The 26,273-nt window shown below is 44.8% G+C and overlaps 1 protein-coding gene and 1 long non-coding RNA gene across 14 annotated transcripts in view; one reads left to right on the top strand and one right to left on the bottom strand.

The window, feature by feature from the left end:
• LOC140387362 (uncharacterized) overlaps positions 1-10,098 on the bottom strand; it is a 133,943-nt gene extending 123,845 nt beyond the window's left edge. The window contains exon 1 of the long non-coding RNA XR_011933849.1: positions 10,044-10,098. This is a non-coding gene — a long non-coding RNA (uncharacterized lncRNA). The remainder of the gene's footprint in view (positions 1-10,043) is intronic.
• Positions 1-26,273, top strand: part of megf11 (multiple EGF-like-domains 11) — a 664,461-nt gene that overhangs the window by 591,835 nt on the left and 46,353 nt on the right. For 9 of the 13 annotated variants that reach the window (XR_011933847.1, XR_011933846.1, XM_072470336.1 and 6 more), the window contains 4 exons: positions 262-390; positions 8,414-8,542; positions 12,172-12,300; positions 13,268-13,501. Coding sequence is in view for 11 of the 13 variants with exons in the window: in XM_072470336.1 (XP_072326437.1) it covers positions 262-390; positions 8,414-8,542; positions 12,172-12,300; positions 13,268-13,501 (621 nt within the window). In the remaining 2 variants the exon portion in view is untranslated. The remainder of the gene's footprint in view (positions 1-261; positions 391-8,413; positions 8,543-12,171; positions 12,301-13,267; positions 13,502-26,273) is intronic. The other 4 variants (XM_072470335.1, XM_072470328.1, XM_072470329.1 and 1 more) reach the window with 3 other exon arrangements.

The following is a 26,273-nucleotide window of genomic DNA, read 5'->3' as shown; positions in this document are numbered from 1 at the left end:
GCCTCTATCCCTGTCCTCACTGGCAGCAATCACATCGTGTCTGTGGGACAGGGTCAGTTTCTGCAGATTCCTCGCTCTCCACCTGACTTGGGTTCTCCATGCTCTCTACACTATCGGCCACACCAACCCCATTCTCATCACGCGTCCCGCCACGGGGTCAGCTTCAGGCCCTCTGGAGCAAGCTCCCCCGCTTCCCCGCTCTTTCGTATAATTTTTTTATTGTTTCATTTTCTTTGTTCATCGGTTTCTCTTTTTGTTCAGCTTGCCTGCTGGGTTACTGGGGCCCCAACTGCATCCATTCATGTAACTGCCATAACGGAGCAGTGTGCAGTGCTTATGACGGAGAGTGTCGATGTACACAGGGCTGGACTGGCTTATACTGCACCCAGCGTGAGTACCAGCTTCAATTGCAGCCTTTTGCAAACCAATGCCACCCTGGGAGGAGTCCGCCACCTTGTGGTGAAACAGAATTACACAGTCGACCTTATCTTTACTCAAATCTTAGTAACTTTAGTAATTATAGGCCGGTAAGCTTAACTTCAGTTGTAGGGAAAATGCTGGAATCTATCATTAAGGAGGAAATAGCGGGGCACCTGGAGGGAAATTGTCCCATTGGGCAGACGCAGCATGGGTTCACAAAGGGTAGGTCGTGTCTGGCTATTTTGGTAGAATTTTTTGAGGACGTTACCAGTGCAGTAGATAATGGGGAGCCAATGGATGTGGTATATCTGGATTTCCAGAAAGCTTTTGACAAGGTGCCACACAAAAGGTTGCTGCATAAACTAAAGATGCATGGCATTGAGGGTAAAGTGGTAGCATGGGTAGAGGATTGGTTAACTAACAGAAAGCAGAGAGTGGGAATAAATGGGTGTTTCTCTGGTTGGCAACCTGTAACTAGTGGGGTCCCTCAAGGATCAGTGTTGGGCCCGCCGTTGTTCACAATTGACATCGATGATTTAGAGTTGGGGACCAAGTGCAATGTGTCAAAGTTTGCAGACGACACTAAGATGAGTGGTAAAGCAAAAAGGGCAGAGGATACCGGAAGTCTGCAGAAGGATTTGGATAGGTTAGGTGAATGGGCTAGGGTCTGGCAGATGGAATTCAATGTTGCCAAGTGTGAGGCTATCCATTTTGGGGGGAATAACAGCAGAATGGATTATTATTTAAACGGTAAGATGTTAAAACATGCTGCTGTGCAGAGGAACCTGGGTGTGCTGGTGCACGAGTCGCAAAACGTTGGTGTGCAGGTGCAACAGGTGATTAAGAAGGCTAATTGAGTTTTGTCTTTCATTGCTAGAGGGATGGAGTTCATGACTAGGGAGGTTATGCTGCAATTGTATAGGGTGTTGGTGAGGCCACATCTGGAGTTTTGTGTTCAGTTTTGGTCTCCTTACCTGAGAAAGGACATATTGGCACTGGAGGGAGTGCAGAGGAGATTCACTAGGTTAATCCCAGAGTTGAGGGGATTAGATTATGACGAGAGGTTGAGTAGACTGGGACTGTACTCATTGGAGTTTAGAAGGATGCGGGGGGATCTTATTGAAACATATAAAATTATGAAGGGAATTGATAGGATAGATGCGGGCAGGTTGTTTCCACTGGTCGGGGAAAGCAGAACTAGGGGGCATAGCCTCAAAATAAGGGGAGGTAGATTTAGGACGGAGTTTAGGAGGAACTTCTTCACCCAAAGGGTTGTGAATCTCTGGAATTCCTTGCCCAGTGAAGCAGTTGAGGCTCCTTCTTTAAACGTTTTTAAGAAAAAGATAGATACCTTTCTAAAGAATAAAGGGATTCGGGGATATGGTGTGCGGGCCGGAGAGTGGAGCTGAGTCCACAAAGATCAGCCCTGATCTCATTAAATGGCGGAGCAGGCTCGAGGGGCCAGATGGCCTACTCCTGTTCCTAGTTCTTATGTTCTTATGTAACTTTCAGTTAAAAATAAATAGTTGAAATCATTATTCTATAATACCCTTGCGTGTTGCTGATGCTTTATCAGCCGGCTTTATGACATCAGGGCATTTGTCAACGTGTAAGTAAATCTATATGCAACAACCTGTTCTGCTGTCTCCAGACACCGGGATCAATATTTGCCTCCGTCTCGAAAATCGAGGAGTGTCAACTTTTCATTATAACTGATGATTTGGTGCTGAAATCACAGGAACTTTTAATTTCGAAACTTGGCCTCCTGAGAATGGGATTTCATTAGTTTTGAAGAGAAATAAAAGCCAATCGGAGGAAGGAACGTGCAGCCTGGGAATGTACACACAGGGTCCAGGGGAGGGGTTTTCTGACCCATGTCAAGAGATGCACTAAAGGGGGGGGGGGGGCCGGTACATAGTCGCAGGCCACCACCCTGTGCCTGCAGACTCCATCCTACACCCCCGGGTGTGGTGGGGGGGTGCAGGATCAATGCCCCAGGCAGCTTTTGAGGCCTTCCCCGCCTGTCTAAATTAGGTGCGGTGGCAGAATTCCACAAAGGTACCCCGGCTGCTGAGGGCATTTCAAATTTAAAGTTTAAGGAGCTGGAAAGAGAGCATCTCAAAATGGAGGCACCACCTTTCTCTCTCTTACCCGAACTGCAAGCTGCAACTTGGTGTGAGCTGGATACCCTCCTATTGGTCCTCCAGCTCCAAGTGCCCGCTCACCATCCTTAATTAGAATCATGGAAGCACCACCCTACCTAGGCCCACCCCGGCCCTAAGCCCGTATCCCCACCGAACCTGCACAGTTTGGACACTAAGGGGAAATCTATCATGGCCAATCCACGTAAGGACAGCACGGTAGCACAGTGGTTAGCTCCACAGCTCCAGGGTCCCAGGTTCGATTCCAGCCTCGGATCACTGTCTGTGCGGAGTCTGCGCGTTCTCCCCGTGTGTGCGTGGGTTTCCTCCTTGTGCTCCGGTTTCCTCCCACAGTCCAACGATGTGCAGGTTGGGTGGATTGGCCATGATAAATTGCCCTTAGTGTCCAAAATGGTTAGGTGTGGTTATTGGGTTACGGGGTTAGGGTGGAGGTGTGGGCTTAAGTGGGTCGCTCTTTCCAGGGGCCAAATGGCCGCCTTCTGCACTGTAAATTCTATGAAATTCTCAGCTGCACATCTTTAGACTGTGGGCGGAAACCGGACCCCGGGTGCCTGGCGCTGTGAGGCAGCAGTGCTAACCACTGTGCCACCGTACCCATAATTAGCTGGCGAACCCACCCACTGGCCACAGGTTGCCCAATTCAGCTGGGTGACCGGTTCCCACACAGTGAGGGGTTCTAACCCCCTTTTGACACTGACTTTGGGGTCCTGACTCAAAGGGCAAAATCCAGCCCTCAAATCCATTAGAAAGCAATCCATTGGAGGGATACGGTTTGAAACTGATCAACCAGCTTTCTGTGAGATGTACATAATGTCTAAAATTCCTGACTGGGAGGAAACAGCACTCAAAATAATACTTTGGGAGTATGCCTGAAGAGTATTGCTGTCGCCCCAGGAACAGTCCTTCCAAAGGCCTCAACATTCACTGCCATCAGTAACCAAGCCCAGGCAGAATCAATTACCATCAAACTAATGGTCACATTTCACATCCAGTATTTTTTAACTGGTCCTTGTCATAGAATCATAGAATTTACAATGCAGAAGGAGGCCATTCGACCCACCGAGCCTGCACCGGCCCTTGGAAAGAGCACCCCACTTAAGCCCACACTTCCAACCTTTTTTTAAACAATCTTTATTGTAGGCTTACATTATAAGTAGGCTTACATTAACACTGCAATGACGTTACTGTGAAAATCCCCTAGTCGCCACATTCCGGCGCCTGTTCGGGTACACAGAGGGAGAATTCAGAATGTCCAATTCACCTAACAGCACATCTTTCGGGACTGTGGGAGGAAACCGGAGCACCCGGAGGAAACCCACGCAGACACGGGGAGAACGTGCAGACTCCGCACATACAGTGACCCAAGCCGGGAATCGAACCTGGGACCCTGGCACTGTGAAGCAACAGTGCTAACCACTGTGCTACCGTGCCGCCCTTTGTAACTGTCTTCTGATTTTACCAGTAGTGCAAATAGAGGTAGCCTCTACCTGCCTCGCGCTCTTCTGCTACCTTCGCTGTTACTCTCTGCTTCAATTCTGCTCCGACCCCCTTCTGGCTCCTTGTCTCCTGCACAACATTCTCCATTCTTGCCAGCTGCAGAGTTCCTGGTACTTTGTTAGCTGGACAACTGTAGGCAGTTTGAATAACCTGAGTCTAAAGAATGTTCCACGTGATGACAGTTTAAACCTCTGGTCTCTTCTTATTTCTTGATCCTCCAATTGGAATCTGGGGCGAAATTCTCCCGAAACGGCGCCAATCAGACGGGCATCGCGCCGCCCCAAAGGTGCGGAATGCTCCGCATCTTTGGGGGCCGAGCCCCAACATTGAGGGGCTAGGTCGACGCCGGAGGAATTTCCGCCCCGCCAGCTGGCGGAAACGGCCTTTGGTGCCCCGCCAGCTGGCGCGGAAATGACATCTCGGGGCGGCGCATGCGCGGGAGCGTCAGCGGCCGCTGACAGTTTCCCACGCATGCGCAGTGGAGGGAGTCTCTTCCGCCTCCGCCATGGTGGAGACCGTGGCGGAGGCGGAAGGGAAAGAGTGCCCCCACGGCACAGGCCCGCCCGCGGATCGGTGGGCCCCGATCATGGGCCAGGCCACCGTGGGGGCACCCTCCGGGGCCAGATCGCCCCGCGCCCCCCCAGGACCCAGGAGCCCGCCCACGCCGCCTTGTCCCGCCGGTAAGGTAGGTGATTTAATTTACGCCGGCGGGACAGGCAATTTATCGGCGGGACTTCGGCCCATCCGAGCCAGAGAATCCAGCGGGGGGGGGCCCGCCAACCAGCGTGGCCTGATTCCCGCCCCCGCCGAATCTCTGGTGCCGGAGACTTCGGCAACCAGCGGGGGCGGGATTCACGCCAGCCCCCGGCGATTCTCCGACCCGGCGGGGGGTCGGAGAATGTCGCCCCTGATATGAATAAAATGATAGTATGTTAAAAGATAAGAACATAAGAACTAGGAGCAGGAGTAGGCCATCTGGCCCCTCGAGCCTGCTCCGCCATTCAGTGAGATCATGGCTGATCTTTTGTGGACTCAGCTCCACTTTCCGGCCCGAACATCATAACCCTTAATCCCTTTATTCTTCAAAAAACTATCTATCTTTATCTTAAAAACATTTAATGAAGGAGCCTCTACTGCTTCACTGGGCAAGGAATTCCAGAGATTCACAACCCTTTGGGTGAAGAAGTTCCTCCTGAGCTCAGTCCTAAATCTACTTCCCCTTATTTTGAGGCTATGCCCCGTAGTTCTGCTTTCACCCGCCAGTGGAAACAACCTGCCCGCATCTATCCTATCTATTCCCTTCATAATTTTATATGTTTCTATAAGATCCCCTCTCATCCTTCTAAATTCCAACGAGTGCAGTCCCAGTCTACTCAATCTCTCCTCGTAATCCAACCCCTTCAGCTCTGGGATTAACCTAGTGAATCTCCTCTGCACACCCTCCAGTGCCAGTACGTCCTTTCTCAAGTAAGGAGACCAAAACTGAACACAATACTCCAGGTGTGGCCTCACTAACACCTTATCCAATTGCAGCAGAACCTCCCTAGTCTTAAACTCCATCCCTCTAGCATTGAAGGACAAAATTCCATTTGCCTTCTTAATCACCTGTTGCATCTGTAAACCAACTTTTTGCGACTCATGCACTAGCACACCCAGGTCTCTCTGCACAGCAGCATGTTTTAATATTTTATCATTTAAATAATAATCCCTTTTGCTGTTATTCCTACCAAAATGGATAACCTCACATTTGTCAACATTGTATTCCATCTGCCAGACCCTAGCCCACTCACGTAGCTTATCCAAATCCCTATCCAGACTTCCAGTATCCTCTGCACTTTTTGCTTTACCACTCATCTTAGTATCGTCTGCAGACTTGGACACATTGCCCTTGGTCCCCAACTCCAAATCATCTATGTAAATTGTGAACAATTGTGGGCCCAACACTGACCCCTGAGGGACACCACTAGCTACTGATTGCCAACCAGAGAAACACCCATTAATCCCCACTCTTTGCTTTCTATTAATTAACCAATCCTCTATCCATGCTACTACTGTCCCCTTAATGCCATGCATCTTTATCTTATGCAGCAACCTTTTGTGTGGCACCTTGTCAAAGGCTTTCTGGAAATCCAGATATACCACATCCATTGGCTCCCCGTTATCTACCGCACTGGTAATGTCCTCAAAAAAATCCACTAAATTAGTTAGGCACGACCTGCCCTTTATGAACCCATGCTGCGTCTGCCCAATGGGCCAATTTCCATCCAGATGCCTTGCTATTTCTTCCTTGATGATAGATTCCAGCATCTTCCCTACTACCGAAGTTAAGCTCACTGGCCTATAATTACCCGCTTTCTGCCGACCTCCTTTTTTAAACAGCGGTGGTGTCACGTTTGTTAATTTCCAATCCGCTGGGACCACCCCAGAGTCTAGTGAATTTTGGTAAATTATCACTAGTGCATTTGCAATTTCCCTAACCATCTTTTTTAGCAGTCTGGGATGCATTCCATCAGGTCCAGGAGACTTGTCTACATTTAGCCCCATTAGCTTGCCCATCACTACCTCCTGAGTGATAACAATCCTCTCAAGGTCCTCACCTGTCATAGCCTCATTTCCATCAGTCACTGGCATGTTATTTGTGTCTTCCACTGTGAAGACCGATCCAAAAAACCTGTTCAGTTCCTCAGCCATTTCCTCATCTCCCATTATGAAATCTCCCTTCCCATCCTCTAAAGGACCAATATTTACCTTAGCCACTCTTTGTTGTTTTATATATTTGGAGAAACTTTTACTATCTGATTTTATATTCTGAGCAAGTTTACTCTCATAATCTATCTGACTCTTCTTTATAGCTTTTTTAGTAGCTTTCTGTTGCCCCTTAAAGATTTCCCAGTCCTACTCACTGATAGGAGATAGACTACTCTTATCAGTGACTTTTTTGCCTTACTATTCCTGATTTCCACCCAAATGGATTCAACCTTATCCTCCATAGCACCAATGTCATCCCTTACTATTGCCCTGATGTCATCCTTAAATAACAGAGCTACACCACCTCCCTTACCATCCACTCTGTCCTTCTGAATAGATTGATACCCTCGGAAATTTAACTCCCAGTCGTGACCATCCTTTAACCATGTTTCAGTAATGGCCACTAAATCATAGTCATTCACGATGATTTGCGCCATCAACTCATTTACCTTATTCCGAATACTACGAGCATTCAGGTAAAGTACACTTATGTTGGCTTTTTTACCTCTGTTCTGAATCTTAACACCTCGATCAGTAACCTCTCCTAAGTTATATTTCCTCTTAACTTTTCTCCTCATTTACCTTGTCGTTGAACCCATATCTTCATGTAACAACTTGTCGTGTCACTTACCATTAATGTTTTTACTTCCCGTTTTATTCCTTTTAGTATTCCTGGTCCTATTCACTGAGCTCCCCTCAGTCACTGTACCTTGTACTGTCGCCTTTTTGATTTTTGACTATGGCTTCTCTACCTTACACTTTCCCCCTTGCTGCCTTTTGTTTCTGTCCCTGTTTTGCTACCTTCCAACTTCCTGCATCGGTTCCCGTCCCCCTGCCACATTAGTTTAAACTCTCCCCAACAGCTCTAGCAAACACCCCCCCAGGACATCGGTTCCAGTCCTGCCCAGGTACAGACCATCCGGTTTGTACTGGTCCCACCTCCCCCAGAACCGGTTCCAGTACCCCAGAAATTTGAATCCCTCCCTCTTGCACCATCTCTTGAGCCACGTATTCATCCTCTCTATCCTGACATTCCTACTCTGACTAGCTCGTGGCACTGGTAGCAATCCTGAGATTACTACCTTTGAGGTCCTACTTTTTAGTTTAACTCCTAACTCCCTGAATTCAGCTTGTAGGACCTTGTACCGTTTTTTACCTATATCGTTGGTGCCTATGTGCGCCACGACAGCTGGTTCACCCTCCCCCCCCCCCCCCCCCCCCAGAATGTCCTGCAGCCGCTCCGAGACATCCTTGACCCTTGCACCAGGAAGGCAACATACCATCCTGGAGTCTCAATTGCATCCGCAGAACCACCTGTCTATTCCCCTTACGATTGAGTCCCCTATCACTATAGCCCTGCTATTCTTCTTCCTGCCCAGCTGCGCAGTAGAGCCAGCCACGGTGCCATGAACCTGGCGGCTGCTGCCTTCCCCTGGTGAGCCATCTCCCCCAACAGTATCCAAAGCGGTATATCTGATTTGCAGGGAGATGACCGCAAGGGACACCTGCACTGCCTTCCTACTCTTGCTCTGTCTTTTGGTCACCCATGTTGTAAAACGTTTTCTGACAGAGGGCTTATGTTGCAGGATGTCCGATGGGCTTTTTTGGAAAAGATTGTATCCAACTCTGCAAATGCCAGAATGGAGCAGACTGTGACCATGTGACGGGTGAATGTTTGTGCCGAACAGGTTTCATCGGAAATCACTGCGAGCAGAGTGAGTTAAGCAGCACTGCCAATAAACCACATTCTTTTCTCAGTGACTAAGTAGGAAGCATCAACAGGCATCATGCGCTCCACCAGCTCATTACATGATTGTAACTCCAGTGACCATTCATTTATCTATTGTCTTTGTTCAGTTTCCCAGTGAACATCTGATGTGTCTCTGCTTAATTTTGCAACATTTCAAAATGTTAGCACTGTTGCTTCACAGCGCCAGGGTGCCGGGTTCGATTCCCGGCTTGGGTCACTGTCTGTGCGGAGTCTGCATGTTCTCCCCGTCTCTGCGTGGGTTTCCTCCGAGTGCTCCGGTTTCCTCCCACAAGTCCCGAAAGTCGTGCTTGTTAGGTGAATTGGACATTCTGAATTCTCCCCCTGTGTACCTGAACAGGCGCCGGAATGTGGCGACTAGGGGATTTTCACAGTAACTTCACAGCAGTGTTAATGTAAACCTACTTGTGACAATAAAGATTATTAATTCCTGAGACACAATCCATGTGTAACAGCCACAGCGCGTTTTGCTTCCTGTTGTTTGCGGGGTCTACTTAAGGGAAGATTTTGCCACTTGACACCCATAACAAGGAGTTCATCATGGGAAATTTCCAGACATTTATTTTCAATGGAAGGAACCCTGGAAATTAGTGGGATGTAATTTCCTGATCTGCAGTCCTGGGGCGCAGCAGGAGCACCAAAGGCAGGAATTTGTCCCTTTTCGATCAGTACTGTTTCTTGGGGACAAGGCAGGGATTGAAAATTCCCACCTTATCTTGAGTCACCAGCTAGAATTCTGGGCCAAAGTATCAAACCACAGTTAAAACAACCTGTGTGTATTCTTCAGCTTAAAGCCAGAATCATAGCATCAATGGCTTGTCACATGTGGGACAATCTTTGCATTGGTGGTGACTCAAATGATGCAAGCTGAGCGCAGTCCATCAATTTGCCCTCTTCCCCTGCCCTCCCACTCCAAACAGAAAAAACTAGGACAGGTACCTGTCTCAATAAAGTGTGTCTCTTGGTCGTAGAATTAGTTTTTGCAGAAAAACGTGAAACCTTCTCGGCAATGCAAGACCCTGTTCCCTCAGACTCCTCCATGTTGTTGCGTCTGACTTCCTCAACAATAGGGAATGTCCTCTCTGTGGAGCATTTGCTTTGGCAGATTGCCACAGAGCAGTGAGAGAGAAAGAGAGAGCTTGTGTTGTAGTTATTAGGTACAGGAGCAAATCATCCATTTCCTCACACAATAGTTTAGTTTGAAATTCAGCAGTTAATGTGCATCTAAAGAGGTTGTTAAGTCGTCTGGGGAACTGGGAGTAAGACTCAACACTGGATGGATCGACCCATTTTCTTTGTTTTCTTCTTACAGCCTTAAGGCAACACATACAACAGTATTACAGCAATATCCTGTGAAGTACACGACAACAGTGATACACACAGATTAGATGCAAGCCCTGCTACAAAAGGAATTGCATTGAAGTTATGCATAATTTTAATAGACTTACGCAGTTTTTGGGGAGCCAATCTGCTAACTCTCTACGCCTGAAAGCAATGTAACCCATTTATGGACAAGTGTGTATTGTAAACAAATGTTGAGCATATATCATCCGAAGAATGATCCCTTGGTATTTGCAGCACAGCAATCTGGACTTCTGACCCCTGGCAATCCAGCATTGTTTTGACAATACAGGGACCGTTTCAGTATTAAAACACCTGACAATCTATGCTACCGATTGCAAAACTATCAGTGTAACCAGCCTTACTGACATAACCATGGGCAGCAGGGTAGCATCGTGGATAGCACAATTGCTTCACAGCTCCAGGGTCCCAGGTTCGATTCCGGCTTGGGTCACTGTCTGTGCGGAGTCTGCACATCCTCCCCGTGTGTGCGTGGGTTTCCTCCGGGTGCTCCGGTTTCCTCCCACAGTCCAAAGATGTGCAGGTTAGGTGGATTGGCCATGATAAATTGCCCTTAGTGTCCCAAATTGCTCTTAGTGTTGGGTGGGGTTACTGGGTTATGGGGATAGGGTGGAGTGTTGAACTTGGATAGGGTGCTCTTTCCAAGAGCCGGTGCAGACTCGATGGGCCCAATGGCCTCCTTCTGCACTGTAAATTCTATGATAATCTATGACATTCAGGACTGATACATTAAAAACACTTTAAGCATTATCAGCTTAGCTGGGGACATTCTTGCCTCTGAGTCCGGGTTTGAATCCCACTTAGGACTTGAACAGAAAAATTGAGACTGATGTTCCTATTCAGTACTGAGGGAATGCTACGTGATCAGCCGTGCCATCGTTTGAGCGGGGCTGAGGCCCCATTTGCCTACTCGAGTGGATGTAAAAGATCCCGTGGCATAATTTTGAAGAGTAGGAGCATTATACCTTACCCTGGCCAATAGTTATCACTCAACCAACATCACAAATGATCAGGTCATTGCTGTTTGTGGGAGCTTGCTGTGCACAAATTGGCTGCTGTGTTTCGTACATTGCAACAAAGACTACAATTCAGAAGTGCTTCATTGGTACCCCGGTGCTTATAAAAAGCGGTATATAAATGCAAGTCTTTTTCTTTCTTTATAATAACGTTTACATGTGACATGTTTCACATGGACATGATTATATTTCGCTCTATAATGTTGCCAGTAAGTCAGAGAGACAACTTTTTGTCTCAGATTTGGAAAGGTGTATAACCTCCTGCACATGGAGTGACATGGAGACTGGAGGGTTTCACAAAGACCTCTCCCAGATATTGTTTTCTGTGTGCGCGCAGTCTTCTCCTTCCTCTTCTGTTCTGATTTGTGTTGTTTTATAATGAGCCAATCAACAAACCCTGAAAACAGGAGGGAATAAAATAGGAAGTGCTGTAGACTTTTAATAGATTGTAGAAACATATAAAAACATGTCCATGAATTGGCAGAGGAAGGCAAACTAGGTGATTCTGTGGACAGAGTCAAAGCTAAGTCATTTTCAGGTGAAGTAGGGTAGAGGTTGGGAAGGAATTGGATGAAGATTTATTGCCATAATACATCCTCTATTCTAAAGTTTTGGTCGGTAGTTTCCATTATAAATGTGGAGGTACAAATTCATGATGGAAATAGAAAAATAACGAAACAATGGACGATTTTGACAACTGATTTACATCTGCACCCACTTCCCAAACCGGGACAATTATCCTTCACCATCTAACTCTACTTCATTACATTTAGGTCTTGACTAGCGATACCAAGATGGGTGATCAACTAGTTTATAATTACACACTTCACTGATAATGAGCAAAAAGGACCATACAGTTTCCATTATAAATGAGGACATGGAAATGTATAATGGAAAGAGTTGACGGAACATGCACAGGTGCAAGAATTTTAATGTGTTCTGGACATATACAATGTGCAGGCAATCAACTCATTAACTCATCCAGCTACATCCACACCATTACTCCTATCATGACAGAGAAACAAATTAACAAATAGATCGTAGTCAATAGAATGTTTTAGAAAAGGTGCATCTGGTAAGGAAGCTCACTGTTTCAAATTCATTAATATTGTGTCAGAGAACTGCCATAAACATTGACGTTACTATGTCCATAAAAGGCTGGTGCAAACCCTGAATTATATCCTCCAATGCTTTGCAGAGTGTCCTCCTGGTACATTTGGCTATGGTTGTCAACAGCTGTGTGAGTGTATGAATAATGCCACTTGTGATCATGTGACTGGGACCTGCTACTGCACGTCTGGATTCAAAGGCATCCACTGTGACCAAGGTATGTGATGCCTATAACAAAACAATTGCAGTGTTCAATAAGTGGCTGCATTCAGATAAAAAGCTGCGATAATCAGGAAGTCTCAATCCAAACTATTTGGGATTTTCATGTGCCCATTCCCTTGCATAAAATAAGCTAAAAGTGGAAGTACAGTGTTAGGATCTTAGACAAGAAACCCAACAATTTGCAATTTGTAAAAGTGTGAGGAAACAGGAGTGATAACGCTGACTGATAGGTATCCTTTATGTTAAAATAAATTTTAATTTAAACACGGAATTAATCACATTGGCATCAATGTAACAGCTTTTACAGTTAACAGGTCAAACAGTTCTTAAGTTAAAGGAAAAACTTTAACTTAGTCCCTATAGCTGCCATTATAATAATAATAATCTTTATTGTCACAAGTAGCTTACATTAACGCTGCAATGAAGTTCCTGTGAAAAGCCCCTAGTCGCCATATTCCGGCGCCTGTTCGGGTACACAGAGGGAGAATTCAGAATGTCCAAATTACCTAACAAGCACGTCTTTCGGGACTTGTGGGAGGAAACCGGAGCACCTGGAGGAAACCCACGTAGACACGGGGAGAACGTGCAGACTCCGCACAGACAGTGACCCAAACCAGGAATCGAACCTGGGACTCTGGCGCTGTGAAGCAACAGTGCTAACCACTGTGCTACCGTGCTGCCCACTATATATATCTTTAACAACAAAACATTTATCGCTTGTTGCATTTAAGTGGAAATCTTAAATCGCTACAATTAAGGGAATCTAGATAAGTACATGAGGAAGAAGAGGATGGAGGGTAATGCGGGTGAGGTGAAGAAGTGTGTGAGAAGGTTATGAACACAGGCATTGTTCAGATGAATGGCCTGATTCAGTGCAGTCAATTCCACGTCATTCTGTGTAATGTGATACAATTAAAAGTGATATGTTTGTTCTTTTCCTGACGATGTATTCTCTCCTCTAGCTGCCTTGCTCATGGATGAACTGAACCCATACACAAGGATCAGTCCGGCACTCGCTTCAGACAGGCATTCCATGGGTGCAATAACGGGGATCATTATCCTCCTCCTGATAATAGTCTTGCTGCTGGTTCTGTTCAGCTGGTACAAGTGGAAGCAGAGAGAGAAAGGTCACGACATGCCCAGCGTATCCTACACCCCGGCCATGCGAATGACTAATGCAGACTATTCGCTCTCTGGTAAGATCAGTCTCACCGCAGCAGAGAGAGATCAAACCGCTGCATTGATTCCGGGGACTCGATGGGTGAAGTCAAATACACACTGAGCTTAGGGTCCATGACATTACCTACAAACCCACCCAATGACCAGGTTAATGAACATGCGATAGTCCAAATTCTATACAAGGATCAGAATCCAGGAGAGTTGGGGTTACTGGGCAGCATTGCAATAGGACACGATTGCTGTCGGAGGAGAGGAACCCAATAAAAGGAGCAGGGCCTCAGAGGCCAGTTCCAATGATGTGAGGGAGATTGAAGACATGGGTCAACAGGACCCATAGCTCATTCATTGGCACCACCTTTTAGAATTTATTAATTTTAACTTGCAATTTTCACCATGCGTTACTAAAATAATCATTCTGAGAATTAAGTAATACATGGGAATAATTTAAATACTCGTTTGGTGTCTAGAAATTGTGTTGTTGAAAAAGACGTTTAGTCGAAGCTTTTCATCTTGCACTCATCAGGACAATCACAAGAATACTAATGTCAGAGGAAACAACAACTTTATACTGCATGGGAAGAGAATGCACCAGTTAATGGTGACTGACAGTTAACTGGCAAGCATTGATTTCAAATTTAAACCATTCCACTTGACTCTTGGTTGGTCAAGGAGCTGCCCTGAGGGATGAACCAGTGAATGGCTTTTTTTTTAGCTGAAACAGGTGCAATGTGTGTACATGTTCTTTCTGTGTGCAAAGAACAGGGCTCTGTGCATTAACATATGTAGCTCCCAGTATACACAAATGCGCCAGGCTGCAAGCCTAACTGACAACCTTAAATTGCTGGTCAGCGTAATTGTTAGCGCACTGAGGATTATTTAGCAAATGTTGTCCAATCATGGAATTACATCTAATGTTGGACACTGTGTTTTGAGTTTTGCAAGTATAGGCTGAATGAATACGCTCTGTATCTTGCCTGTTGGGAACAGCAGAAGGGTCATGCTATTTAATACCATCCACCAGTGTATGGCCTGATGCATTCTCTGTGGCAATACCTCTACCAATCAGAGTCCACTTGCCTACCAATTAGCACTCACTTTTCATATTGTATAAAGTTGTTGTCTCCCCTGATACTGGTATTCTTGTGATTGTCCTGATGAGTACATGACAAAAAGCTTCGACAAAAATGTATTTTTTCAGGAATAATTTAGTTATTGTTAGGAATAGTGCCAGCTTTTCCCAGTGGTAGCAGGCTGCCTTGTGTCAGAAGATCATAAATTAAAACCTGACTCCAGAGATTTAAGCCAACAATTTCTACTGACAAATCAGTGTAGTACTGAGGGAGTGCTGCACTGCTGGAGGGTGCTGTCTTTGACATGAGACGGTCAACAAATGTCTGTCAGGTGGGTGTGAAAGATCCCACGGCCACCATTTCAAGAAGATCAGTGATCTCTCCCACTGTACTGGCCAAGTTTCCCTCAACCCACAGCATCAAAAAACAGTTCATCTGGTAAACTATTGCTTTACAGGACCTTGCTGTGTATAAACTCTCTGCTGAGTTTGTCTACAAAACAACAGAGGTTACATTTCCCAGTCATTATTTGACTAGAAGGCACCATATTATTGTAAGTTCTTTTTAACATAACTGTGAATTGTGGGAAGTCAGCGAGACTGGGCCACTTTACAAAATGAGTAGGGAAGGAAGGGGAATATTTGACTGAGCAATGAAGTGTGTTCCTCGCTGTTAAATAAATAATAAATAACCTTTATTGTCACAAGTAGGCTTACATTAACACTGCAATGAAGTTACTGTGAAAAGCCCCTAGTCGCTACATTCCTGCATCTGTTCGGGTACACAGAGGGAGAATTCAGAATTCTCAGCTGGTAATGGAATTGAACCCGCGCTGCTGGCCTTGTTCTGCATCACAATCCAGCTGTCTAGCCCACTGAGCTAACCCAGCTCTGCTAAGTTGAATTAAAGTGTGTAAAGTTACCATAGTCCCAAATGACCATAGGCTGCTTTCCCCTTTGAAGTTGAAGAGCTGACTAATGGTGATCTAACCTGAGGATCAGGTGAGGGGCAGTGTTGAGAAGGTGGGGCTTTCATGAATAACCTCAGCCGGTAATGGAATTGAACCCCTTTTGCTGATCTTGCTCTGCATCATGAACCAGCTGTCTAGCCAACTGAGCTAAATGGGTCCCCGCCAGTAGAGTTAGAGCTGATGTTATTGACCACAATCACCAGTGTAATACGTCACCAACTTTTTTAATACCTGCATCCTTACCTAAATAATGTAGCAAAATAGAAATAATTTGACTAACAATCACCACTACCTGTGAAGCACCCTAATTCCAACTTGGGTTGTTAAGCACTCAGAGAACATTTTTCAACACACCTAAGGTTAAATGAACTTATCTTGAATTAGCGGCACTTCCTTAACTCACCTGATTTAGCTCTTAGAACATAGAACATAGAACAATACAGCGCAGTACAGGCCCTTCGGCCCACGATGTTGCACCGAAACAAAAGCCATCTAACCTACACTATGCCATTATCATCCATATGTTTATCCAATAAACTTTTAAATGCCCTCAATGTTGGCGAGTTCACTACTGTAGCAGGTAGGGCATTCCACGGCCTCACTACTCTTTGCGTAAAGAACCTACCTCTGACCTCTGTCCTATATCTATTACCCCTCAGTTTAAAGTTATGTCCCCTCGTGCCAGCCATTTCCATCCACGGGAGAAGGCTCTCACTGTCCACCCTATCCAACCCCCTGATCATTTTGTATGCCTCTATTAAGTCTCCTCTTAACCTTCTTCTCTCCAACGAAAACAACCTCAAGTCCATCAGCCTTTCCTCATAAGATTTCCCCTCCATACCAGGCAACATCCTGGTAAATCTCCTCTGCACCCGCTCCAAAGCCTCCACGTCCTTCCTATAATGCGGTGACCAGAACTGTACGCAATACTCCAAATGCGGCCGTACCAGAGTTCTGTACAGCTGCAACATGACCTCCCGACTCCGGAACTCAATCCCTCTACCAATAAAGGCCAACACTCCATAGGCCTTCTTCACAACCCTATCAACCTGGGTGGCAACTTTCAGGGATCTATGTACATGGACACCTAGATCCCTCTGCTCATCCACACTTTCAAGAACTTTACCATTAGCCAAATATTCCGCATTCCTGTTATTCCTTCCAAAGTGAATCACCTCACACTTCTCTACATTAAACTCCATTTGCCACCTCTCAGCCCAGCTCTGCAGCTTATCTATATCCCTCTGTAACCTGCTACATCCTTCCACACTATCGACAACACCACCGACTTTAGTATCGTCTGCAAATTTACTCACCCACCCTTCTGCGCCTTCCTCTAGGTCATTGATAAAAATGACAAACAGCAACGGCCCCAGAACAGATCCTTGTGGTACTCCACTTGTGACTGTACTCCATTCTGAACATTTCCCATCAACCACCACCCTCTGTCTTCTTTCAGCTAGCCAATTTCTGATCCACATCTCTAAATCACCCTCAATCCCCAGCCTCCGTATTTTTTGCAATAGCCTACCGTGGGGAACCTTATCAAACGCTTTGCTGAAATCCATATACACCACATCAACTGCTCTACCCTCGTCTACCTGTTCAGTCACCTTCTCAAAGAACTCAATAAGGTTTGTGAGGCATGACCTACCCTTCACAAAGCCATGCTGACTATCCCTGATCATATTATTCCTATCTAGATGATTATAAATCTTGTCCCTTATAATCCCCTCCAAGACTTTACCCACTACAGACGTGAGGCTCACCGGTCTATAGTTGCCGGGGTTGTCTCTGCTCCCCTTTTTGAACAAAGGGACCACATTTGCTGTCCTCCAGTCCTCTGGCACTATTCCTGTAGCCAATGATGACATAAAAATCAAAGCCAAAGGTCCAGCAATCTCTTCCCTGGCCTCCCATAGAATCCTAGGATAAATCCCATCAGGTCCCGGGGACTTATCTATTTTCAGCCTGTCCAGAATTGCCAACACCTCTTCCCTACGTACCTCAATGCCATCTATTCTATTAGCCTGGGGCTCAGCATTCTCCTCCACAACATTATCTTTTTCCTGAGTGAATACTGACGAAAAATATTCATTTAGTATCTCGCCTATCTCTTCAGACTCCACACACAATTTCCCATCCCTGTCCTTGACTGGTCCTACTCTTTCCCTAGTCATTCGCTTATTCCTGACATACCTATAGAAAGCTTTTGGGTTTTCCTTGATTACATACGTGGTTTATGAACTGTATTGTCAATTGTTTAGCAGCCATGCACGGAACGTATTCAGGCAGATTATTTTGGTCAGTTGGGATTAGTCACAGGATTTCCTTCTACATGCAAAACATTGACAGTGTCACTAACCCCCCAGTTACTGATCCCAATGCTGTATCCTAATGCATAAATCTCGAATACTTGCCATTGTTGATCAAAGAGCATGCCTTTGAGGCTATTTCACACTCAGTGATGGATACCTGGGTGTCATTCGCAGCAGGCTTGTGGCCTACCGTGCCTGAGCCAACTGTTTTGAAAGAGAACTTGACTGAGGTCCACCACAGCCCTGCACTCTCCCCATAGCTTTGAAATGTTCTCCATTCGGTAGAGATCTGAAACTGGCGTTGTGACCCTCGCATATATATTTGGTGCCTGGAAATGTAAAGAGGCGAGAAAAATAAACTTAAGGACGGAGAAGACAAATGAATTTAATATCAAACATTTCTCAACGACTGTTTTTCTACCACCCCAGGTTCCCCTGAGATAATTCGATCACATATATTTGTGTTCCTGGAAGCATTGCAATTTACAACAAATGATTGTTAATTCAACAAATTATTTTGGGAGCAAAATATACCGAGCAAGCCACAGGTGATGTAGACAGGAAGATCCCCATTATTGTTCAAGCATTTTTTTTGAAGTGGCCACATGGATTTCTTCTGCTTCCACAGTTCCAGTGACGAACTCACATCGTCAGCACAAACCACACAATGAATCAATGACTACATTTGTACTTGGTGCCTGCCCCCTCCTCTGTGACAAATCAGGAAACGATTATGAACTTTTCATAACGACACACTAACTCAACAGCATTTCTGTTTACAGTCACTCGTTCAATACAGCCCCAGAATTCATTCAATTTCTGTAGAATTTCTCCTGTCAAGTCACCTGTTGCTTCAAATATTAGAACATCAAATACTCGTGCACAGAGTTCCATTTCAAAATAGTTCCGGATACGTACCATTCCTAGGGAGATGTGACAAGGCAGCGGGATGCTACATCAATGGGAATAACAGGTGCTAAAGCTGGTTTCCGCCAATAGTGAAAAAGGTTCATAGTGAATCAGTGACACATTTCACACTGAACACTGCACAGTGAATCAGTGACACGTTTCACACTGAACACTGCACAGTGAATCAGTGGTAGGTTTCACACTGAACACTGTACAGTGAATCAGTGACACGTTTCACACTGAACACTGCGCAGTGAATCAGTGGCACGTTTCACACTGAACACTAGAGAGTGAATCAGTGACACATTTCACACTGTATCCTAGAGAGTGAATCAGTGACACGTTTCACACTGTACACTTGAGAGTGAATCAGTGGCACGTTTCACACTGAACACTGCATAGTGAATCAGTGACACGTTTCACACTGTACACTGGATAGTGAATCAGTGACACGTTTCACACTGTACACTAGAGAATGAATCAAAGACATGTTTCACACTGTATCCTAGAGAGTGAATCAGTGACACATTTCACACTGCACACTAGAAAGTGAATCAGTGACACGTTTCACACTGTACACTAGAAAGTGAATCAGTGACACATTTCACACTGTATCCTAGAGAGTGAATCAGTGACACGTTTCACACTGTATCCTAGAGAGTGAATCAGTGACACATTTCACAGTGCACATTAGAGAGTGAATCAGTGACACGTTTCACACTGTATCCTAGAGAGTGAATCAGTGACACATTTCACGCTGTATCCTAGAGAGTGAATCAGTGACACGTTTCACACTGTATCCTAGAGAGTGAATCAGTGACACATTTCACACTGTATTCTAGAGAGTGAATCAGTGACACATTTCACACTGTACACTAGAGAGTGAATCAGTGTCACGTTTCACACTGTATCCTAGAGAGTGAATCAGTGACACATTTCACACTGTATTCTAGAGAGTGAATCAGTGACACATTTCGCACTGTACACTAGAGAGTGAATCAGTGACACGTTTCACACTGTACACTAGAAAGTGAATCAGTGGCACGTTTCACACTGAACACTGCATAATGAATCAGTGACACGTTTCACACTGTATCCTAGAGAGTGAATCAGTGACACATTTCACAGTGTACACTAGAGAGTGAATCAGTGACACGTTTCACACTGTATCCTAGAGAGTGAATCAGTGACACATTTCACACTGTATCCTAGAGAGTGAATCAGTGACACATTTCACACTGTACACTAGAGAGTGAATCAGTGACACGTTTCACACTGTACACTAGAAAGTGAATCAGTGGCACGTTTCACACTGAACACTGCATAATGAATCAGTGACACGTTTCACACTGAATACTGCATAGTGAATCAGTGACACATTTCACACTGTACACTGGATAGTGAATCAGTGACACGTTTCACACTGTACACTAGAGAGTGAATCAATGACACGTTTCACACTGTACACTAGAGTGAATCATTGACACATTTCACACTGTATCTTAGAGAGTGAATCAGTGACACGTTTCACACTGTATCCTAGAGAGTGAATCAGAGACACGTTTCACAATGTACACTGGAGAGTGAATCAGTGACACGTTTCACACTGGACACTGGATAGTGAATCAGTGACACGTTTCACACTGTACACTAGAGAGTGAATCAAAGACATGTTTCACACTGTACACTTGAGTGAATCAGTGACACGTTTCACACTGTATCCTAGAGAGTGAATCAGTGACACATTTCACACTGATTCCTAGAGAGTGAATCAGTGACACATTTCACACTGTACACTAGAGAGTGAATCAGTGACACGTCTCACACTGAACACTGCATAGTGAATCAGTGACATGTTTCACACTGTACACTGGATAGTGAATCAGTGACACGTTTCACACTGTACACTTGAGAATGAATCAATGACACATTTCACACTGTACACTAGAAAGTGAATCAATGGCACGTTTCACACTGTATCCTAGAGAGTGAAACAGTGTCACGTTTCACACTGTACACTAGAGAGTGAATCAATGACACGTTTCACACTGTACACTAGAGTGAAGCAGTGACACATTTCACACTGTATCTTAGAGAGTGAATCAGTGACATGTTTCACACTGTACAAAGAACAAAGAACAAAGAACAAAGAAATGTACAGCACAGGAACAGGCCCTTCGGCCCTCCAAGCCCGTGCCGACCATACTGCCCGACTAAACTACAATCTTCTACACTTCCTGGGTCCGTATCCTTCTATTCCCATCCTATTCATATATTTGTCAAGATGCCCCTTAAATGTCCCTATCGTCCCTGCCTCCACTACCTCCTCCGGTAGTGAGTTCCAGGCACCCACTACCCTCTGCGTAAAAAACTTGCCTCGTACATCTACTCTAAACTTTGCCCCTCTCACCTTAAACCTATGCCCCCTAGTAATTGACCCCTCTACCCTGGGGAAAAGCCTCTGACTTTCCACTCTGTCTATGCCCCTCATAATTTTGTATACCTCTATCAGGTCGCCCCTCAACCTCCTTCGTTCCAGTGAGAACAAACCGAGTTTATTCAATCGCTCCTCATAGCTTATGCCCTCCATACCAGGCAACATTCTGGTAAATCTCTTCTGCACCCTCTCTAAAGCCTCCACATCCTTCTGGTAGTGTGGCGACCAGAATTGAACACTATACTCCAAGTGTGGCCTAACTAAGGTTCTATACAGCTGCAACATGACTTGCCAATTCTTATACTCAATGCCCCGGCCAATGAAGGCAAGCATGCCGTATGCCTTCTTGACTACCTTCTCCACCTGTGTAGCCCCTTTCAGTGATCTGTGGACCTGTACACTAGAGAGTGAATCAATGACACATTTCACACTGTATCCTAGAGAGTGAATTAGTGTCACGTTTCACACTGTATCCTAGAGAGTGAATCAGTGACACATTTCACACTGTATCCTAGAGAGTGAATCAGTGACACGTTTCACACTGTACACTAGAAAGTGAATCAGTGGCACGTTTCACACTGAACACTGCATAATGAATCAGTGACACGTTTCACACTGAATACTGCATAGTGAATCAGTGACACATTTCACACTGTACACTGGATAGTGAATCAGTGACACGTTTCACACTGTACACTAGAGAGTGAATCAATGACACGTTTCACACTGTACACTAGAGTGAATCATTGACACATTTCACACTGTATCTTAGAGAGTGAATCAGTGACACGTTTCACACTGTATCCTAGAGAGTGAATCAGAGACACGTTTCACAATGTACACTGGAGAGTGAATCAGTGACACGTTTCACACTGGACACTGGATAGTGAATCAGTGACACGTTTCACACTGTACACTAGAGAGTGAATCAAAGACATGTTTCACACTGTACACTTGAGTGAATCAGTGACACGTTTCACACTGTATCCTAGAGAGTGAATCAGTGACACATTTCACACTGATTCCTAGAGAGTGAATCAGTGACACATTTCACACTACACTAGAGAGTGAATCAGTGACACGTCTCACACTGAACACTGCATAGTGAATCAGTGACATGTTTCACACTGTACACTGGATAGTGAATCAGTGACACGTTTCACACTGTACACTAGAGAATGAATCAATGACACATTTCACACTGTACACTAGAAAGTGAATCAATGGCACGTTTCACACTGTATCCTAGAGAGTGAAACAGTGTCACGTTTCACACTGTACACTAGAGAGTGAATCAATGACACATTTCACACTGTACACTAGAGTGAAGCAGTGACACATTTCACACTGTATCTTAGAGAGTGAATCAGTGACATGTTTCACACTGTATCCTAGAGAGTGAATTAGTGTCACGTTTCACACTGTATCCTAGAGAGTGAATCAGAGACACGTTTCACACTGTGCACTAGAGAGTGAATCAATGACACGTGTCACACTGTACACTAGAGAGTGAATCAATGACACGTTTCACACTGTACACTGGAGAGTGAATCAATGACACGTTTCACACTGTACACTTGAGTGAATCAGTGACACTTTCACACTGTACACTAGAGAGTGAATCAATGACACATTTCACACTGTACACTAGAGAGTGAATCAGTGACACATTTCACACTGTATCCTAGAGAGTGAATCAGTGACACATTTCACACTGTATCCCAGAGAGTGAATCAGTGACACATTTCACAGTGTACACTAGAGAGTGAATCAGTGACACGTTTCACACTGTATCCTAGAGAGTGAATCAGTGACACGTTTCACACTGTATCCTAGAGAGTGAATCAGTGACACGTTTCACACTGTATACTGGAGAGTGAATCAGTGACACGTTTCACACTGTATCCTAGAGAGTGAATCAGTGACACATTTCACACTGTATCCTAGAGAGTGAATCAGTGACACGTTTCACACTGTACACTAGAGAGTGAATCAGTGACACGTTTCACACTGTACACTAGAGAGTGAATCAGTGACACGTTTCACACTGAACACTAGAGAGTGAATCAGTGACACTTTCACACTGTATCCTAGAGAGTGAATCAGTGACACGTTTCACACTGTACACTAGAGAGTGAATCAGTGACACGTTTCACACTGTACACTAGAAAGTGAATCAGTGACACATTTCACACTGAACACTGCATAGTGAATCAGTGACACATTTCACACTGTACACTAGAGAGTGAATCAGTGACACGTTTCACACTGTACATTAAAGTGAATAAGTGACACGTTTCACTCTGTACACTAGAGTGAATCAGTGACATGTTTCACACTGAACACTTGAGTGAATCAGTGACTCTTTCACACTGTACACTAGAGAGTGAATCAGTGACATATTTCACACTGTACACTTGAGTGAATCAGTGACTCTTTCACACTGTACCATAGAGAGTGAATCAGTGACACGTTTCACACTGTATCCTAGAGAGTGAATCAGTGACACGTTTCACACTGTACACTAGAGAGTGAATCAGTGACACGTTTCACACTGTACACTAGAGAGTGAAACATTGACACGTTTCACACTGTACACTTGAGTGTATCAGTGACACGTTTCACACTGTACACTGGATAGTGAATCAGTGACACGTTTCACACTGTGCACTAGCGATTGAATCAGTGACAGGTTTCACACTGTACACTAGAGAGTGAATCAGTGTCACGTTTCACACTGTATCCTAGAGAGTGAATCAGTGACACATTTCACACTGTATCCTAGAGAGTGAATCAGTGACACGTTTCAGACTGTACACTAGAGAGTGAATCAGTGACACGTTTCACACTGTGCACTAGAGAGTGAATCAATGACACGTTTCACACTGTATACTTGAGTGAATCAGTGACACTTTCACACTGTACACTAGAGAGTGAATCAATGACACATTTCACACTGTACACTAGAGAGTGAATCAGTGACACATTTCACACTGTATCCTAGAGAGTGAATCAGTGACACATTTCACACTGTATCCTAGAGAGTGAATCAGTGACACATTTCACAGTGTACACTAGAGAGTGAATCAGTGACATGTTTCACACTGTATCCTAGAGAGTGAATCAGTGACACTTTCACACTGTATCCTAGAGAGTGAATCAGTGACACGTTTCACACTGTACACTAGAGAGTGAATCAGTGACACTTTCACACTGTATCCTAGAGAGTGAACCAGTGACACGTTTCACACTGTACACTAGAAAGTGAATCAGTGACACATTTCACACTGAACACTGCATAGTGAATCAGTGACACATTTCACACTGTACACTAGAGAGTGAATCAGTGACACGTTTCACACTGTACATTAGAGTGAATCAGTGACACGTTTCACTCTGTACACTAGAGTGAATCAGTGACATGTTTCACACTGAACACTTGAGTGAATCAGTGACTCTTTCACACTGTACACTAGAGAGTGAATCAGTGACATATTTCACACTGTACACTTGAGTGAATCAGTGACTCTTTCACACTGTACATTAGAGAGTGAATCAGTGACACATTACACACTGTACACTAGAGAGTGAATCAGTGACACGTTTCACACTGTATCCTAGAGAATCAGTGACACGTTTCACACTGTACACTAGAGAGTGAATCAGTGACACGTTTCACACTGTATCCTAGAGAGTGAATCAGTGACACGTTTCACACTGTACACTAGAGTGAATCAGTGACACGTTCACACTGTACGATAGAGAGTGAAACATTGACACGTTTCACACTGTACACTTGAGTGAATCAGTGACACGTTTCACACTGTACACTGGATAGTGAATCAGTGACACGTTTCACACTGTGCACTAGCGATTGAATCAGTGACAGGTTTCACACTGTACACTAGAGAGTGAATCAGTGTCACGTTTCACACTGTATCCTAGAGAGTGAATCAGTGACACATTTCACACTGTATCCTAGAGAGTGAATCAGTGACACGTTTCAGACTGTACACTAGAGAGTGAATCAGTGACACGTTTCACACTGTACACTAGAGTGAATCAGTGACACGTTTCACACTGGACACTGGAGTGAATCGATGACACATTTCACACTACACTAAAAAGTGAATCAGTGACACAATTCACACTGTGCACGCGAGTGAATCAGTGACACGTTTCACACTGTACACTTGAGTGAACAGTGACTCTTTCACACTGTACATTAGAGAGTGAATCAGTGACACGTTTCACACTGTGCACTAGAAATTGAATCAGTGACACGTTTCACACTGTACACTGGAGAGTGAATCAGTGACACGTTTCACACTGTACACTAGAGAGTGAATCATTGACACGTTTCACACTGTACACTTGAGTGAATCAGTGACACTTTCACACTGTACACTAGAGAGTGAATCAATGACACGTTTCACACTGTATCCTAGAGAGTGAATCAGTGACATGTTTCACACTGAACACTAGAGAGTGAATCAATGACACATTTCACACTGTATCCTAGAGAGTGAATCAATGACACATTTCACACTGCGCACTAGAGAGTGAATCAGTGACACGTTTCACACTGTATCCTAGAGAGTGAATCAGTGACACATTTCACACTGTGCACTAGAGAGTGAATCAGTGACACGTTTCACACTGTACACTAGAGTGAATCAGTGACACGTTTCACACTGTACACTGGAGTGAATCAATGACACATTTCACACTACACTAAAAAGTGAATCAGTGACACAATTCACACTCTGCACTCGAGTGAATCAGTGACACGTTTCACACTGTACACTTGAGTGAATCAGTGACTCTTTCACATTGTATACTAGATAGTGAATCAGTGACACATTTCACACTGTACACTAGAAAGTGAATCAGTGACACATTTCACATGGTACCTAGATAGTGAATCAGTGACACGTTTCACACTGTACACTAGAGAGTGAATCAGTGACACTTTCACACTGTACACTAGAGAGTGAATCAAAGACATGTTTCACACTGTACACTTGAGTGAATCAGTGACACTTTCACACTGTACACTAGAAAGTGAATCAGTGACACATTTCA

This window comes from Scyliorhinus torazame, chromosome 12 (genome assembly GCF_047496885.1).
Source record: "Scyliorhinus torazame isolate Kashiwa2021f chromosome 12, sScyTor2.1, whole genome shotgun sequence".
Taxonomy (NCBI): domain Eukaryota; kingdom Metazoa; phylum Chordata; class Chondrichthyes; order Carcharhiniformes; family Scyliorhinidae; genus Scyliorhinus; species Scyliorhinus torazame.
The sequence above is the reverse complement of the archived record's forward strand: the minus strand, read 5'-3'. Positions and strand labels throughout refer to the sequence as shown.